This window comes from Poecilia reticulata, linkage group LG22 (assembly GCF_000633615.1).
Source record: "Poecilia reticulata strain Guanapo linkage group LG22, Guppy_female_1.0+MT, whole genome shotgun sequence".
NCBI classification, from domain to species: Eukaryota; Metazoa; Chordata; class Actinopteri; order Cyprinodontiformes; family Poeciliidae; genus Poecilia; species Poecilia reticulata.
In genome coordinates, this window is record NC_024352.1 from 12,858,609 (window position 1) to 12,877,483 (window position 18,875).

General features: G+C 37.8%; 1 protein-coding gene across 5 annotated transcripts in view; it reads right to left on the bottom strand.

The window, feature by feature from the left end:
- Positions 1-3,285: 3,285 nt before the first annotated feature.
- col12a1a (collagen, type XII, alpha 1a) overlaps positions 3,286-18,875 on the bottom strand; it is a 63,622-nt gene continuing 48,032 nt past the window's right edge. For 4 of the 5 annotated variants that reach the window (XM_008399530.2, XM_008399529.2, XM_008399531.2 and 1 more), the window contains 16 exons: positions 18,172-18,281; positions 14,791-14,949; positions 14,423-14,500; positions 13,248-13,334; positions 12,781-12,834; positions 10,501-10,596; positions 10,135-10,188; positions 9,296-9,349; positions 8,967-9,020; positions 8,408-8,479; positions 8,289-8,324; positions 8,136-8,202; positions 7,869-8,051; positions 7,583-7,660; positions 6,401-6,571; positions 3,286-4,177 (listed from right to left, as the gene is read on the bottom strand). In XM_008399530.2, the coding sequence (XP_008397752.1) occupies positions 4,020-4,177; positions 6,401-6,571; positions 7,583-7,660; positions 7,869-8,051; positions 8,136-8,202; positions 8,289-8,324; positions 8,408-8,479; positions 8,967-9,020; positions 9,296-9,349; positions 10,135-10,188; positions 10,501-10,596; positions 12,781-12,834; positions 13,248-13,334; positions 14,423-14,500; positions 14,791-14,949; positions 18,172-18,281 (1,511 nt within the window). In that variant the 3' untranslated portion in view covers positions 3,286-4,019. Of the gene's footprint in view, positions 4,178-4,328; positions 5,083-6,400; positions 6,572-7,582; positions 7,661-7,868; positions 8,052-8,135; positions 8,203-8,288; positions 8,325-8,407; positions 8,480-8,966; positions 9,021-9,295; positions 9,350-10,134; positions 10,189-10,500; positions 10,597-12,780; positions 12,835-13,247; positions 13,335-14,422; positions 14,501-14,790; positions 14,950-18,171; positions 18,282-18,875 lie in introns of those variants that run through there. The other variant, XM_008399532.2, reaches the window with a different exon arrangement.

Consider the following 18,875-nt stretch of genomic DNA (forward strand, 5'->3'; position numbering starts at 1 on the left):
ATATAATCTTGCATTGTTAAATTCGAAATCAATATATGACCAACAAAATATATAAATGTCTAACACATTTGTAAAAGTCGCTGTGTACTACAGTTATTGTTATGGATATATCACATACTGTGTGACGCATACTATTTTAAATGGATACTAAAATAAAGTAAATTGTATTTGATACTTTATTTCTTGGACATTCAGTCACATGTAAAAGGCTAAATAAGGACTTTTTTTTTACTTTCTCACAAAATAATTCCAGTTTTTGCGACATAAGCTGGAGAACTACTGGTTGTGCCAAACTGAGGAGAGTATTACTTCGCTGTTGCTTTTGGCATCTCAGTAAGTGGAAAACTTATGTCTGTGCGGTGAATGAATACTTGCCCTCCGAGGAATCAAACAGTCCTTTGAGTTCAAAAGGACTGTTTCATTCCCTTCAAAAGGTTTTATTAACTGGCAAGTCCAACTCAAGCTATTCCATCGTTATATTTAACTGCTTTAGCAACCAGCAGATCTTATTCTTAAATTAAAACCTTACTTCAAATTTAAATAGCATCATAATATAATCAACAAAATGGCCATTACTTTGCTAAAGTGGGTTTGAATGGAATGCTGTAAAAAAATCAAGAATACTTTATGTTGTTGTAAAACTAGAGCTGGGACATAATACAAAAAAATAAATAAAAGTAGGTATCGCGATATGATCAATAGAAAATAGAAAATCGGATAGAATGTAGATAATTTAATTGAACTCTGTTTCAGAACCACATGGCATTCTGGGGGTTGAAGACAGAGGAAAGACTTTAGCGCTTAACTTTTTATGGCCCAGCTAAGCAAGGTGGGTGGCATCAACTACCTCACTCACTTTGGTAAGCTAGCAACAGCTTACTGAGTAACATCTGCAGTAGCACTTTCATGTTGCTTCCAACATGAAACTTCCAGAAAATTGCTAAACAGCTGAAACACTGAGTAGCTTCCAATCAAGATTAAAAACCCACCTACCTTTGATTAATAGTAAATGCAACATTAATTGACATATTTGAGTGTCTTGATGATTTTGATTATGGTAAAATGCAAAGTTTACTGCTTTTTTCATAATTGGTGACTGTATGGCGTTTTTATGACATAAAGCACTTGAACTGCTTTGCTGCTGAAATGTGCTATACAAGTAAATTTTAATTGTAGACATTAGCTTCTGTGGTAGTAAGATGGTTTCCGCTGTACTTATTGAGGCATTTTCAGGTATATGTGGTTTTTGAAGTGTTAAAATAGGAAGTTATATGTGTTTTTAGATAGAATCTCAAGTATTCACGGATTTTAGCTATTTGTGAGCAGTTGTGGTCTCTGACCCCTGAGAATACCCGAGGTCTACTGTACCACATGTCTGATGGTACAAGCAAATGCTTGCAGAAATAATTCTAATACAAATGCTGCAGTCTCCCAGAAGTAAAGTCATCTAATCTCACCCCATTTTAAGCAAACACTTTGCTCAACTTAGAAGTTGGTGTCTGATTAATTCAGGTAATAATTTTTGACCACTTGGTGGAGACTCATGTAGCATTGAAATTGCATTCTAGGTGGTCAGCTGGGACCTGATCATAACGCACCAGGACACTGCGAATTCCAAAGCATTCATCTCCAGTATGCATGGAATGTTTTACAACGGGAGCCAATCAAAGTTAACTCAAACACTTCAAAGACCCGACAGGACTGCTGAAGTTTAGACACACATAACTGGTATGTTTCTTCAAATACCAGTTCAGACGGCAAGATAAAAAAAAACACCGTGCCAGCATTCGAACAGCCACAAGTTCTGTAGGAGCCTGAAAGAATTCATGTTCCAAAATGAACACAGATGTATGCTGGATTGTTAACTAATGTCATTTGATGACCAGGTAGGTTCATGAAAACATTACAGTGGGTTTAAGGCTACAGAAAAATTCTGCAAGTGGATTTTGTTCGAAGAGGCGAATGAACTGAGCACCATTTGACATGGATTCCATTGAATGTGCATAATGTTATGCAATTTTCTTGTAAGCGTTTTAATATATGTGAAGTAAGGCAACAGCTGCTCTCACACGTAAAATACTTTTTCCATACCCAATAAAATACAAGCCTCTGTAAGCTTTCAGTTTTTTTTAGTTTTTTTTTTAGAAGTGTTTCACAATTTCCTTAAGCATATCAAGATATAGCAGCCGAACATAAAAGGTTTTCTTTTGCAGGGAGTTTTCACACGCCTGTTCAGTGTGGTGATCTTGACCTCAGTGCTTCACTCCCAGTTTAATCTCCGGCATTTGTTCAGAACTTCTCTGGCTTGTTTTTCTTTCATCAAAAAGGATCTCGTTTAGGTCCTGTTGTGTCATTAGATGTGCTCAATCGGCGGAAATATCAGCGCAACACAGGTATTGGCTCAAATGCGTCTGCAATGTTTCCGCATAGACATTCTAGCATAATCCTGATGGGGTGAATGCCAAGTTATGAAAAATCTGCAGTTCGTCTGATGGTGAATTTGTTCTCAAACTCCCTCCTGTATCCTGTCATATTGCCCAGGCACAAGTTGACTTTCTGGAGAACTCAAAATAAAAAATATCTTATGCTGTCAAAATAAATAAAGGTTAGAACTTCAAAGCATATCTTCAGGACTTGCACAGAGAGAAATCAGATCTGTCGCTCATGACCAAACAAACTCCTTCAGAGGAATTTAGACTCAACACCAGCTGTAGATCTGACATTTTGATGGTCTTGGCAACCGAGCTTTGGCTTTAGATGCCATATACTATTGGGCTTTGCTCATTTTCTTATGTGAAAACCACAATGTTATTGGAATTGTATGTGGAAAACTAACGGAAAGTAATGCAGTACTGTTAAGTTGAATGAACATGGGCTACATGGTTTTCAAAATACTAACAAAATTAAAATCCGAATAGTGAAGTATGCAGTTGTAATTAGGCTAAACTTATCCTGTTACAAATGAAATCCAACGCCAAACTAGAAAGACGGTTATTAAAAAGGAAGACAACAATGCTATGCCTGAATAATCAAAAAAAAAAATCATTGAGTATTTAGGTGAATCTGAAGGCAATTATTTACACTATTTTTTTTTTATTTAAAGGCATCAGGGTAAATGAGGTTGAATGCACCTTTCAGTATCATTTTATATTTACTTCACAATCATGTACTACTTTAATGCAATCAAATACATTGCATTATTCTGCTGTAATGCAAGGCTCTATCGGGACATAGAAGTTCAGTTCATCAAACTCATACAAAAATGAGGAAATATCCAGACAAGCGTAACATTTTCAGTAGTTTTATTGAAAAATGCCTCTTCCGTTTCAGAAATAAATAAGAAAATAAGGCTGCGTGTAAATTCACAAAATGTGCAGTTGAAACAGTTGAAAAAAGCAATCCTATATCCATAGTTTTGCCACCAAATCCTTACTGCTATGACAGAAAAAAAAGGAAAAAAAAAACAACTATATTCTGACTTCAGTAAATATACAACATATTCATGCAATGTAACATTTGGTAACACAACAACAACAACAAAAAAAAAAACTGATTTGATTTGCTACAGTTAGTCAGAATATCTCATTGTTTACAGGCGGCAAAAAAAATGGCACAAAACTGAAATGGTTGGGCGTAAAATTGTTGGCTACCAGTGAAGGATCTGATAAAGCGTAACGTTTTGAAATCGGAAACAATTCAGGCATTTTGTTACTGTCTACGAACACACATACTGGACTACTTTGTTGTCGTTTTTCACATGATTAGTGCTTTACAAACTTGAGTCTGATGAACATTTGCAGGTATATTACAGGCAGACACGAAAGGGAAACACTTAGCAAGCACACAGGTCTGTAACAAAGCTAGTCTACTTGCTACACTTTCTTGTGTCAAAAATATATTTATATATATGTTCAATAAAGCCAGAGGTATCAAACCCATATAAGTATTTTGTTTTTCTCTGCGTACCCTCTTTAAATGTTTGGGAATTATTTATTCTGGGAAATCCTGTTTGTATGTAGCTATGATGCCAGTCTTCCTGTATTGTCTGATTGTAGTGACCTCTGTCTTCGCTGGCCTCTGGAGTCACCGCGTGACTGTATTGTCTCAAATTCTCCAAATTCTCCAACTGGCTCCACAGGTATAGTCTCTACCTCAGATGCAGGCTGGTAGCGGGTGGCTAAAAAATATATTTGGCCAATTTAAAAAAAAAACAAACAAAAAAAACATTTTTACATAAACAATTTTAATACTACACTGTAGACTTAACAAATGTTCTCGTTAAAAATAGAAATTATTGCCTCCTTTAGTACCACAAAAACAAATGAAAATTAAAATACCTTTAAATTTAATTTCAAACTTTTACAGTAAAATCCAACATGATATTTCATTTTTTTTAAAAAGTGGTAAAATGACCAGCTTATACCACTATCAAAAAAAAACACATGAATTGGCTGGAGAAACACATTTTGCACTGACTCAACCAATGTACACAAATACCATGATGACTAAATAAACAAATGAAACATGCTTTAGTCTGGATCAGAGCTACAGAGCTAAAAGGTCACTAAAGCGTCATGAACAGGGGTTATGCCAGGTGTAAGTAAGCAGTGGGTTATGAGGCACAAGCTCAATGAAAAGGTTAACATGAATTTTCTTTTCTTTGTTATTAGTAAAATGTCCCGGTTCAGTCATTTACAAAGCAAAAAGAAAAGAAAAATTAGCTTTATTTACACCTCTGTATTATTCTGATATCCTCTTTGTTAGTAGCTGAGTTGGTCGGTTTGTACATGCTGCGTCCTTCGTAGAAAATGCCCAGTCTCTGTATTTTTTCCCCATTGGTTTGTAGTTCAATATGCAAACAGGCCAGCAGGTTGCCATCACTGTAGCTTGTAGCCGTGACATTCTGTTAGTGCCAGCACGCTCCGTTTTCTTTCTTTTTGCATTTTTTTTTTCCTTTTGTAATGTTAAATATGTCCATGGTGATTATTCTTACAAGCCCCAAAGCAACTGGACAAACATCTCAGAAACAGGACCTCAGAACGTAAGCGGCACTGACGACTTAGAAAGTTTACTATGCCAAACCTGAAAACAGTTCAAAAAAGGGTGTGCGTTACTAGCAGTTAATTAATGTGCAATGTAAGTCATCATACATCAGCTAATTGCTTTCATGCAACTTTCAAAACTAAACATCAAATGTCAGGAGGTATTAAAATGTAGTATTTTACAAGGGGTCCCTCCTATTCCCAGAATACCTGTTGTAAAACTTGCCAAAGTTCTGGCTTCATTCACATTAGAAATAATACACATGGGATTGTACTATTTTGACCTATGTACAAAAATGTTTTCAGTGTAAAAATGTATAAGATGGATGGTTAATCTGGCTAGAAGTCAGATGCTTGGGGTCTCTGGTGGCTAATTAGTGCGCTAAAGCTCCACAAAGAAAGACCTCCAAAGCCAAAAGTGTCACATTATTTGGATCCTTCTTAAAAGTAGAATTAACAACTTGGCCTCAGCAACATAAAAGGAACATTAGCTAAAAGAGGCTATAAAGTCAAGAAACTATAGTTATAATCGGCTGTCTGAAACTTTGCATCATGTAGAAAATTCTCTAAAATGGCATTTCTAAATGATTAGTATCAGGCCATTGTTAAACTCAACACCAACCATATATGTTTTTAAACTTTCAAGGAAAGTACAGAGTCTGTGTAGCAGAACAACTTTTAATCTGCACGTGATAAACTGAAAAGGCATTGCAAGCTGAAATATCAATGATATAGTTTTGTTTGACTGAGAAATGGACTGAAGTAACTCTGATGAGTATTTGATTAAACTAAAGAAATTTATTTTAAAGTTCACTGTGATGATAATTGCAACTATCTATTGTTGTATGAGTTGCATTTCATTTGCGGGAAACTGAACAGTTTGCAGCTTAGCGGAAGGAAAGTTATAAGGAAAAAGTTTTATCGAAACACTCAAAGGGTCTTTACATCCGATCCTTTGAGACCTAACGATTTTGATTTAAATATCAAAGATTTTGACGTATAAAACAGTACTAACAGTATGTTAGCACCAACAAAGCAAGTCGCAAAGAGCTCCATGGTGAAGATTTCAGACAGTTAAGGCATCTGCATAATGTAATTACTTTACACTATTGTCCTGTTTCTTCAAGACATGACTTTCATATACAGTTCATGTCAAAGTTCAACATTTTAATCTGTGTGTTCCAGTCCTTCACATTAGGTTTTAACTTTGCTTAATAACTATTAGGAACCCCTACATAAAGACCTCCAAACATCATCAATAAAGTATAGCAATGAGTTGGAAATATAATTAGTCTGCATACATTTCATCTATTTTTTATAAGTCAAACCATGCAGGACTTAGACAGTAGTGGGTGTACCTGTGTATCCTTGTCCATTATATGGAATGCCCACACACTGAGAGGAGTCGCAGTATCCAGGGGGGCCTGGTGGTCCCCTCACACCTGGAACACCTTGACGGCCTTGAGGCCCACGAGGCCCAGAGGAACCAGAAGGACCCGGGGGACCTGTCCTCGACTCTCCTGGTGGCCCTGCACAAGAGAGTGAGGCCCGTTTAGGAAAGGGAGTCCCTCTGGCATTTGAGTGACATCACCTGTAAACTTTCCATGGAAACATTTCGGGGTCATGGAGCTGCAGTTTCAATTTTTCAACTGCTCAATTAGAGAGTTTGACTAAGAACAAAAAAAAATAAAAAGCGAGACACAGTCTGGGATTGAGTGGAGTTACCCCCAACCCATCTGTCTAGACAGCACAAACTCAGGATGGAATTTTCCCCTTTCTCCCCTCCCCCTTCTCCGCAAAGTGAATCCATGTGTTGTCAATGTAGCCACCAAGGAAAGCTCATTCTCCAACAATCTAAATCTCTTCACCCTCTCTCCCCACCCCCAACACACACACTCATAGAACTGAGTCATCAGTGTAGACTTCCTCTCTCTAGTCCTTGGTGTTTTCTCACTTTATTCAGAGACAGCGTCTTCAGTGTTTGCTGTTGAGTAACAGACATAAATAAACGTTTCCTGTTGCTTTGATTTGAACGGCAAAAGGGACGGAAATGCTAGAGAAAATCATAGAATGCATTTAGGGAAACGCTCTAAAAACATAAGAAATTTTAGATGTTTCTGCAACAGCATTTTAGCTCCGAGTTAGAATGGACAAAACTAGTCCATTTAGTTTTAATTTAATCCTTCCTGAATATATAACCACCATTAGCTCTGAATATTCAAAAGTGGTGGCGAAACATGATATTCATATGACAGAACCCCCGCCTAGAAAAAAGGGGAAAAAAACATGGGAATTTAATTTATGTACTGTGACAGCCCAAATAAAGGTGTTGAATTGTAAGCATAGACTTCTTTTGTCCAAATAGATACAACAGAGGAAGTTTCATATTACTGACTCTGGTTAAGTTTTGCCAGTGCAAAAAAAAAAAAAAACTGAACGGAAACATTTAGTATGATTTGGTGACCTTGGACCTGTTGTAATTTGATATTTAAGTTGATTTCCTTCTTTAGAAAATATCAAAATAACATTAACTGTATTACCCGGTGGTCCAGATGGGCCTCTTTGTCCTCTAATATCGTTTCCTGGGGCTCCTCTTTCCCCTTTTTCTCCTGGTAAACCTGCAAAAAAAATTGAAGAAAATGAGTTAAACACTAACACCCTTAACACATCGTTCCCCAGTATAAAACATGGTGGTGGCAGCATCATGATGTGGTTATACAGATTAAGGGAATTTTGATTAATATAACATATTTTGGGTTCTTTTTGTTGCTCAACATTAAAACTATTACAAACAGTCAATATATTCCCATGGGTTCTGAAAAGTACCTCTTTCTCCTTGATTTCCAGGTAATCCTGGAGTTCCAGGGAATCCAGATCTTCCAGGTTGTCCGGGCTCTCCTCGGGATCCTGTCTCTCCGGGAGGGCCGGGAAGACCTGGAGGTCCAGGAGTGTTGCTGCGATATCCGGAGGGAATCTGGTTGAGCAGCACATCAATTCTGCTCATCTGGCCTGCAAAATTCAGATGGATTTCATCAAGTAGAACTTGTCAAGGACTATTAAACTGCCAGAAGCTTGGGAGATGTTTTTGCTCACTGTTCACAAGCTGTTCACAAACTTGTCTGGCAATGGAACGCATCATGTTCTGGGATGCAAAGTCTCCCTGGAAATCAAAGACAGCTTAATGAAGACAAGAGTCCCTTTTCTTGACACAGAAATGTGTAAAACCTGCATTTAGATACAACCTACCTTCTCTCCCTTTTCTCCTTTAAGGCCAACAAGTCCCTTTCAAAAACAAAAACTAAGTCAAATCAAGCATAAAACATTTTCTTTCATTGTATATTTTTATTTATGTGGTCAGTACATACTGGGCTTCCTGGGTCTCCTGGTTTGCCTGGTTTTCCAGTGATTCCTGGTATACCTGGATTTCCAGGACTTCCCTAAAAAAGAAATATATTTGAAATCTTTCTTAGTAAATCTTAGCGCAACATTTTACTCCTGCTCCCAGTTAACAGTTGTATAACAAGTGTCAAGTTGGGATTTGTGCTCTGACATCTGCAGTGGGGGAAAATCAGCTGCCAAGAACAGCGGAGGACATGGAAGTGCAAGTACACCAGCCATCTCGCTAATGACTCTTGTGGCACTCTGGATGCTATAGACCATGTGCGCTCTGTTAACATGATGGCTGGATTAAGCAGATTCAGACCTCCGCAAACCACTGCAAAAGGGAAAATGAGAGATGCATGCATCATTCTCACAAGAGTTGGGGAGCCAGTCTGGTTTTTATGTGCTGTTCCAGCAGAGTGGAACTGTGAAGCCAGAGGAGCCATTTCTTTTTTTTTTTTTTTTTTTTTTTTTTTTGCAGATATACAATATCAGTAAAATAAAGGATTAAGCATTATTTATTTGGTACCTATAGATACTCACCATGGGCCCCGGTGGGCCTCTGGGTCCAGATGTCCCCTCTTTTCCTGGTGGCCCCTTTAAAAGAAACAACACAGAGTCACATGTGTGTTACAGCTCCTTGGGGAGCATGGTAGTTTAATATATCATTGTCATAATATAAGGGGCTTTTTTGTCTTAAGGGTGCCTTTTTAACTTAAGTAGTAACACCTTTACAGGCTTAAATACATGTGAATACACTTAAACACCAACAGCTTACTTAAGATACCATATAAGGCATGATGCTAAAGAGCTCGATTCATTTTAAGGGCTTTTGACTCTGTACGTACTCCATGCTAGCATGGGATTCTTACCCGAGCTCCGCTTGGTCCAACAGGGCCCAGAGGACCGCGTGGCCCAGGAGGTCCCTGGGAAAAAAAACACACACACTTTACCATAAACAAATCACCAAAAACTGTGTCCATTTATGTAGCCCTCCTACTGCATCTAAAGGCTTTTAATATGCTGAAAATGCACTTCTTTCATACATATTTAGCCAAAGATAACACATTGTTTTGCTTGAAGAAACTCTTAAAAGTCTCCTGTGTCTCATATGGTCGTTGTTCCTCTACAACAGGCCACATTAGGTCAAATTGCAAAGATGCGCTGCTGCCAATAGACTTTGAATATTACAGGGTGGGATTTTCTCTTATTTCAAGCCCAAGCAGTGGTGATTTCCTCACCAGCTCAATGGTGGGAGTTGAATGAATGACATCAGCTGGATAAAATCACCCTTTCACCACATGATTTTCGCTCCATGATAAATGGCTCAAACTTGACTGCTGACATAAGTAACAGAAATGTAAAGAGCCTCTATGAACTTTGGTTACATGCTCAAACACCTAGAGGTCACTTTAAGTCTTTATAAATCCCATTCTGTTTCAATTACACGGATCTTTTATTGTCTGGAGTAACAAATAACATCTATTCCTTATTTCAATTTAAGGCATTTCTGTTCTTTTACAGTTTGTCACTCAAGAGGACCGAATTAAGAGTTTGGTCTCCCTTAGGGTTGGCATGATAAAGTTCCCGAATCTCATTGTGGTTTCATCCTGATTATTGGACTAAATTCACATTCCAGTGTAAATGCTGCTCCCTGTGGACAGTTTCTAGTTTCCTGATCATAAACCACAAATGAGTAAAAAGTTCTTACTTGCAAACCAGTAATGCCTGGATCTCCACGATCTCCCTTAGGTCCTGGGCGACCCTGAAAACATAGGAAGAGGGAAAAGAAAGGATCGCAGACTTTACTTTACCCATTCATTTGTACCATGTTTGTGATTGATGGGATATTTTTAATAGGATCAGTAAAGAAAATAACGGCGCTCTCTGGATGTCTGGAAGTTAGAAGAGGGGAGGGAGATGTATTTTGACGCCAGCTATAAATCCCACTAAGTGCTGAATTGTAGCAAAGGTTGGATCAGGCATTCAATTAGAAGGTAGGCAGGGAATGCAAATGGTACAATTAACAAAACACAGTTGATTGCAAAAAAGGATTTGTCAATGAAAACTAACTTACAGGTTCTCCAGGCCGAGAAAGTCCTGTAGGGCCTTGTGGACCTGGCGGCCCCATCGTACCTGGGACTCCTGACTCACCACGTGGACCCATTGGACCCTGCGGCAATACACACATCATCAGCAAGGTGGTAGAAAATCACAATATTTGGAAAGAAGGTTAAAGTCAAACTCAATTATGCCTGAAACTGTGCTGACAGATGATTCGTTGTTTAACAATGACAGTTCTGGGAAATGGACCTTCAAAATATTTGACGGGGGCCTCCTTGAAATTTACTGTGGGGAAATATACATTTAACTGTTTTCAGATGTGTGCAATTTCTATGAGGAGGAGAAATTAAACTTTAAGAGGCAGACCTCTGGAATAGTTTACTTCTTATCTAACCACTGCTGATATTCTAGATTTCCAAACCTTGTATATCTAGTATTCAAGACTTATGCATTTTCTGAATACAAAATGCATAAAATATGAGATTTTATGCATTTTGTCATGATGTGATCATAAACTGCAAAGTATTTTATTGTAATTATATGTGATAGATCAATAGAAAATAGTGCATAATTATAAATTGGAAGAAAATGTATGCATTATTTTGACAATAAGATGGAAGTGCACTAAGTCCGAGGATGAATTCTTTGTAAGACCACCTTTTACTGTTATTACAGCTGCAAGTGTTTTGCAGCATGTCTCTACAAGCTTTACTCATCTAGAAACTGCCCATTCTTGCTTTTTAAAATATTATAGCGGAAGCTCAATCAGATTCAACAAACAGAATCTGTAAGAGGGATTTCTAAGTCATGCACACAAGTCCCATCGATATTCTGGCATAGGCCATTCTAACCATAGGCTTCGCACCTCAATAAAGGGCAATTAATTTTGTTGTGCTTCGATACAGTAAAAATAAAACCATTCTGATTCTGATTCAGATAAGGGATGTGGGCGCTTTAACACCCACATTTTTCTTCATGAGATGGTTAAGTACATTCAGTTTCCTTACAGTTTTGCACAAAACATGTACATCTGTGGGTGTGGGTTTGTATTTATACCACTAATATGAGCGTGCAGCAAAGCTGATGTTGGCACAGGTATCTGGGTTAACAAACATCATAAACGGTGTTGAGTGTTTAAATTTCACAAACGCTCGCTCAACATTTTTTTGGTACACATGAAACATCATGTGTCTTTCACATTCACGCCGTTATTGTGTTAGCAACTACGTTTGCAACATAAAACATATTTAAAGGAATGACACCACCAGCAAATCACAAACAGATTGTTTTTGCAACAAATCAGAGTATGCCTTTGATGAAAAAGAACCAATCTGCACCAATAAAAACGTAGAATAACATATTACATTTGAATTTAGTAGACTGAGATTATGTAGTTAAGCATGCAAATATAGTTTGTTTATTATTTTTCATTTAGCTTCTACATATAGTTTTACATTTAATCTTTAGACTCAGACCCAGTTAAACTATAACTAATCAATTTAACAAGCACATTTTCTCAAACATTTGCTGCGTCTTCTTAAATAGCTAGAGGCAAACTGCAGAGTGGGATTCTTTTAGCTTTCTCTTAGTTTTTCAACAATTTTGCCACTCATCTGTAGTGCTGCACGGCATCAGGAAATCTTCCCGATACAGGCTCAGATATAAGACTGTTGACTTCTTTCCTCTTTCATCTGTGCATCCATCTCTCTGTGAGCTTTAGCATTTTGGTGATGTTTTTTTTTTTTGTCCTGCATGAGCATCTCCTGCCTGTGACTCTGTTCAACTGGCTAAATATTACATCAGCATGAAAAATGTGAGTTCATAGTTTGAATGTATAAGCCAACAATTATTGCACTTCAAATAGTTAGATAAACACTTTGCACACCCTGATATTTAGACAATGATTTATTTGCAAGATACTGTGCAGCTTTACTTTTCAGAAAAGGCCAGATTTGTGGAATGCACAGCAGTCCTTGTTGACAGATTTTGCAGCTCCTGCAGATCTACCAGGTGCCCCTTGGCTGTATGGGTTATCATTTATTGGCCTAACCATGCTTTAAATTTTTCCACAACTTCATTCCTGACATGTCTGCTGTGGGTGTTGATCTAAACGATGCTGTTTGCTCACAGGTGTTTTTTATTTACTAATTAGATGACTGTAAAGAAGTTCAAGAGGTAGTGTAACTTTTGCCCAACCATGTGTAAAAACAAACAGTAGTGGTACAGGACACAATAATGGTATTTAATAGTAACAATTTTCAGCATGCGTTGAGTGATTTAAATTTGAACTCACAGGGTTGCCAGGTGTTCCTCTATCTCCTCGAGGTCCTTTAGTACCTGGACTGCCCTGAAAAAAGTGAAGAGGCAGAAACACAGGCTAAGCGTAACAACAGAAGCGAATTCTGAAATTAAACCCCAGGCAATAGGACTTCCTAGCAGTGCCTAAGTGAGTTTACTGAGTACACATATTGCAGACTGTTGTTTTATCATGAAACATTTATCTCTTGACACTCATCCCTAAGCCCACATTTCTTTGCAAGACGTTAGCTTCATTCTGTGTGCTGCTTTCTCCATTTGGAGAAAAAAAAAATGATTATGCAAGAAACATTCTCGGCTGCATAAAGTTCAAACTGTGCAAAGAACGTGCAACCCTAGTGGAAAACAGTATGGCTTTATCATTATCTTCAAAACATCTAAGACTTCTGAGAAAACAATTTTATCAGGCGAGGACAGACAAAAAGCAGTGATAGCAAGGTTTACCGAAGGTCCAGGAGGCCCCTGGGGCCCGATACTGTCCTGTGTACAAGTACAGGAGTGGGGAAGGGAAGGACACTTGGCCTCATCTCGCTGGAGGGAAAGAAGATGCAGAGATAAAAATGTAACATACGTGCTTGCTTTAGTTTTATTATTCTCCCTTTTAAACTCTGACACCTGAAGACATTTCCTGGCAATCTAAAACAGAGGAAATTAATTTCATGACCTTATCCTGGATATCTCTGTCTTTTGCTTTGCTAGGGATTTATAAAAGACGAGACAGTTTTGCAACCCATAAAAGGCAAGAATGGATTAATGTTGAAAGTGTGACACGGACAATAGGGCTTTTAGACCAAAATGCTGCAGCTGCAGATTCATTTCACATTTCTGCATTGTTGTCTTTAAGCATAACGAATTACAACTCCAATCATTGATGTGATGTGTTCATATCTGGAGAAAATTACACATAAATTGCTTGTAATTGGCAAAAAGTGCAAGTACCATGTATTTCCCACAGAACATAATTTAATCTTTTTACTGTCTGCTACATGAGCCAAAGGAAGGAGTTGTTTTTATGCAATTGGGACTCATGCTTCATATAGTCAAATTATCAAAATTACCCAGGATACAAAGTTCTTTCCAGACAATTTGAGATGTTTTTTTTTTGTTTTTTTTTCTTTTAACAGCTGTTTTTAGCGATAGGACAAGACATTTTGTGGTGTATTTTTCAGATTGCCTATCATATAACTTGCTGGAATTAGAAATGTTGGCAGATTTTTCAGAAATCTCAGCATTATTGATCGACAATCTCGAGGTGATAGAGGATCTGCTGTTTTAGGAATGTGGTCTGCGAGGCTAATTAAAGATGCTAATGACAACCTGAAATGTAAACACTGTTGTCCTTTTCATTTTTGTCTTTGTTTCAACACATTTAGCATATTTGTAAAGCAACCACCCCATATATATTGGTCATGTGTCCTCATTCAATTTCCAACCTTGGAGCCTTTGCTGCATATCTTCCTTCCTCTCTCTTTGCCCATTTATTCTCTGATTAACTACAAAATCAACCAACTTTCCTAGAAACAAGACCGTTATTTCACAAACAATGTGAGAAACTGCAATATGCCAATATCCATCCCATTCCTATTTGGAATTGTTTGGAAGTCTAAAATGACACTTACTGTGGCTGGCAGATCGCAGCATTTGTCTCGGCTAATCCAGCTCAAGCTGCAGACAATATCGAACATCTGGAGCTGGAACTACAAGATACAAGATGAGGGAGAATACATTGAAGGGTGTTTCAAATAATTCCCATTCCTAATAAAAAAAAAAAGTACAGAGTTTTAAAAAAAATAATACAATAGGATCCAGGGAGAAATGAAGGCTTGCAGACTTTCATTCTTTCAACAGGCAACCCTGGGAATAGTTAACATTTAGCTGCAGCATTAATGCACTACAGATTTGAGATGTTCATTGTTTTGAACGCTGCTAGATCCTCTTCCAGATGTCACTTTTGCATTTTAACAAGCTTGGCTTGTTTTGCTCTTACTGTTGCTGAGGTCTTCTTTGAACCTGAAGACTTGACCATCTTGCCAAGCACTTCGTAGCCCTCCAGCGTAATGTTGTTGGCCTCCTTGATGGGTTTCTCTGCCACCTCTTGGCAGTCCACAGTGAGTTTGACTTTTTCTGGTGAGATGGTAATGTGAATCTAGAAGAGACAGACGATGGAGAGGGGGAAGCTTTTAACAAAACATCCTTGTCTTATTGGAACACCACCTGCACCCAATTTATTCATGCACAATAAATCTGTGAATTGGAAATTTAAAAAGATGGTGCTGGGACTCATTTATATTTTTGAAGAGATGTGCTTGTTCTCAAAAAGAGAACAATACGGCCCTATAGTAACTGTATTCCGCTTAATTGGGGGAGTTCAGAAGTCTTAAGCCTATAAAACACCTTGTTAAGTACAGATGAAATTACCCAGAAAACCTTTTTGATATAGCAAAAAACTTGATGCATCTAGACAACTCTAGACCTTAAAAATCTATGCAACAGCTAGCTATTCATCTGTGGTCTGTGATTATATAACGACTGAGCAAAAAAAGTGCCAAATTCTTAGATTTCCTGTGCATAGAGGCCCGATCCGCACATCTTGAAACAATATCTTCTGCGGCTCGCCATCAGAAGTCCTACACTTTCCATACTTTTCTCTTTGCAGTTGCAAATTTTCCCCCACTCTAAAGTCAAACAAGATCTCTTTATGTCAGGAAAATGCTTGCTACCATTTCTCTCCACAAAGCTATATCAACCACAAACCAGACCATAGTTCCTGGCAACTATTCACAAAATTACAGTCTACTTCCTTGGAAGCAGAACAAACTATTTGGTGGACCACAAACGGGAAAGAGGTGCCATTTATTCCAGGGTCCTGGCATAAATGTAAACCGTGATGCCCTTCAGGGTTCCCCAAACCTATGAAAATACTGAAATCAATAAAAAGTAAATCTAGCGAAAAACGGCTCCCTCAACTGAGTTGTGAGATGGTCCCAATGCAAGAAAGCATTAACAAATTGGTCATCTTAATGAATTGCTAACAATTTGTTTTGTTGCTTCAGCTTTCTCTCTGCATGTTGACTCCAGCTCTGCTTTAACTGATTAAACATCTTTGCATAATTCCCAGCAGATAGAGTTTTATTTTTCCTGGCTCCCTCTTCCCCGTTTTGTCATTTTCCAAAATCCCAAACCTTGAAAGACAGTGTTTTAATTTCATTTATACACGAACAATTTTATTTCTCTATGAAAATATATATATAAAACAAACACAAGTTTGTATTTTCTAGAGTGAAACACAATAAACACTGAGAGTTGATTCTCATTTACATTGGCATTAAAACTGTGCTGCCACTAATCCTGAAACCCAAAGTTTGCATTATTATCTTATCTTTTTAAAGGAAGTTTCAGATTTCTGTTTGTGCATGCAAAGGACAAGGAAAATAAGAACATCTTGAATTTCATCTATACTTGGCTTGAACTTTTTGTAAAGTGAGGATCACATCAGCAAAGTGTGGGAGAGCAACAGGGGTCATTTTTAGGACCATTGCTATGTAGTATCTTCAAAAACAATCTCCGATCTATATGTACCATTGGTGTTATGATGAATAAAGATTAAATAAAAAAAACATGATGTGCAAAACCAAGTACTTTTAGTCAAAACCAACAAAAGGCTGAAAAGGCTGATCACTGTCAGTGAGATTTCAGCTTGGATGCCAAAAACACACACTCTTTGAGGTCAACCCAAAAGAGCCAAAAAAGTTTCAAAAAAACCACTGACAACATGTAAACTCAAACCACCACCGCAGGCAGCGCCAGCACTTACTTTGCAGACCAACAAATAAGCAGCTAGGTAGACCACTGCGGACTCGCCAGCTCGTGGAATGGCAACACTTCACCACCAAATAGCCACCCGGTGCACATTCAGACAACTACGGCCACAAGCTGAGAGAACCGAATCACACACAAGTACGTTCAAAGTCTGCTTTCCAACCAGACAAGTGAAGAAATATTTAATTTTCATCAACTGCTGAGCCAGCATTTTCCAAAGAGCAATTCATTCATGAAGTTACCTCACAATTAGTTGCGTAGTTGTCGAATGGTTGACCTGCAAAACTATTTTGTGTCCTCTGATGTTTGGGCCAGCACATCTCTCGAGTGAACTTTGATGTTGGATAAGACTCTTGCTCATTAAAAAGAGATCACTAATTATGATAACCTTGCTGTTGGAGGAAAAAAGGAATCTACGTCACAGATAAAAAGGGACTCATTGTCTGTGTGAGGGAACTTTAAATGCAGTTTGACTTAACTCGGATGGCTGTAGTTAAATCCATCCAAGTCAGCAGGACAACATACTGCATTCTATTGTTCTGCTTTCCACATCCCACAGTGCTAATACATAACAAGAACTGCTTTGTATTTCTCATGGAGATTCTTGATGTCTTTGTTTGCATCTTGTGAGAAACCATATTGCAATACTTTTAAGAAGAGTCAAGCATAAGGATCTAATATTTGGATTTGTATGCTGGAAAGAAACCAATACCACTACTGTGAGGTTTGATATTTTGAGTTAGAGGTGTGCTTTTGACAGATACTGCAGCTAAAATAGTGTAGATCTTATTTACAAAAACCTATGTAGATCTTCAGCACAGTACTGCATGATCTGCTATGCTGAACGAAGCTGTTAAATCAAAGTATCATGGTCTCATAATCTCCTAAATCTGTTGCCATACAGCTAAAAACCAACAACATTCATCAGATGCTATGAGTCAGATTTAAATACCCCAAGAACATCATTTTCATCTTTGAAGCTGTCTCTATGTAATCTTTTGCTCATTTTAATTTCACTGTACTAAAAACTGAATGTTTGTAGTAGAATATCATTTACTCTTTGGCTCTGCGACTGGTTGGAAAATCAAGTCCTGAACCAGACATTTTGCACATTACACCCGACCACAAAGGCATCAGACTTTCACTCCCACCAGCAGCATTTAAGCTTATTTATGGCCTCTGAAGCTCATTTATCAAATTAAGTGCCTGGTCTAAATAAAACAAAGCTCAAATGTCAACTTGTGAGAAAGGGGGACCTCTAAAATCCCAACAGTAAGATAACACTAAGACTGAAAGTAGAGTTCTTTTGATCGGTAATTTGAAACTGCTCCACTGCAACGAAGCTCACAATAAAGAATATCTAAGGCAGATTAAATGAGAGCAACACTAACACACATAAAAGCATGTCAAAAAAACTATATGTGAAAGGGAAAAAAATACTTTAAGATGCCCCAAATTACTGGAAAAACATTTGTTTTTTTTTCTCACAATTATCACTATGAAGTGCAAGCAGATACTTGTGTTTTTTAGAACCATGCGGTATGTTTACCTTATGGAAACTGCCATGGAAAATTCGCTTCACTTGCGCTTCATTAAAGACAGCTCTCTGAATCTCTCCTCGGGTGTCCTTGTTGTAGAACGTAAGAGTTTGGGTGGAAGCTGAAAAGACAAGAGCCTTTGATAAATCGCTAACAGTATGCTCTGATGCACGCAACGGTCAGGATTATAGAGAACACATGCTCTTGGCTTGCAGGTGATTGTGATATTCACATGCAGTTTTTGCATTCCTTCCCAGGGATGCAAACTTACAGCAGAAGGACAAACTTACAGCAGATGTTCATTTACAAACGAAACCTTTTCATCACAGAATAACAGTGAAGAGGGCTATTCCTAATTTAGTCTGAGGGCAATGAACTGAATTTTCCATTAATGCCATTATCTCACCCAGCTTTGTAAATAAAAGAAAAGGCAAGAAGATTAAGATTCTCTCCAGAGATCTATACAGTGCCTTGGATTCCTAACCCTTGATCTTTTCCACAGTTTGTCATGTTACAACCACAACCTGCGTTAGTGGGATTTTCTGTGATAAACCAACACAAAGCATCACAGAACTGAGAAGATTGGAAGGGAGAACGAGTTGTTATTTCCCTTAATAAATCTAAAAAATAAATAAATCCAGCCTGGATTTTTTATTTTGGTCCTTTTTACTCGAACAGCTCTAAATACAGTAAAATTACCTTCAGAACTCATATT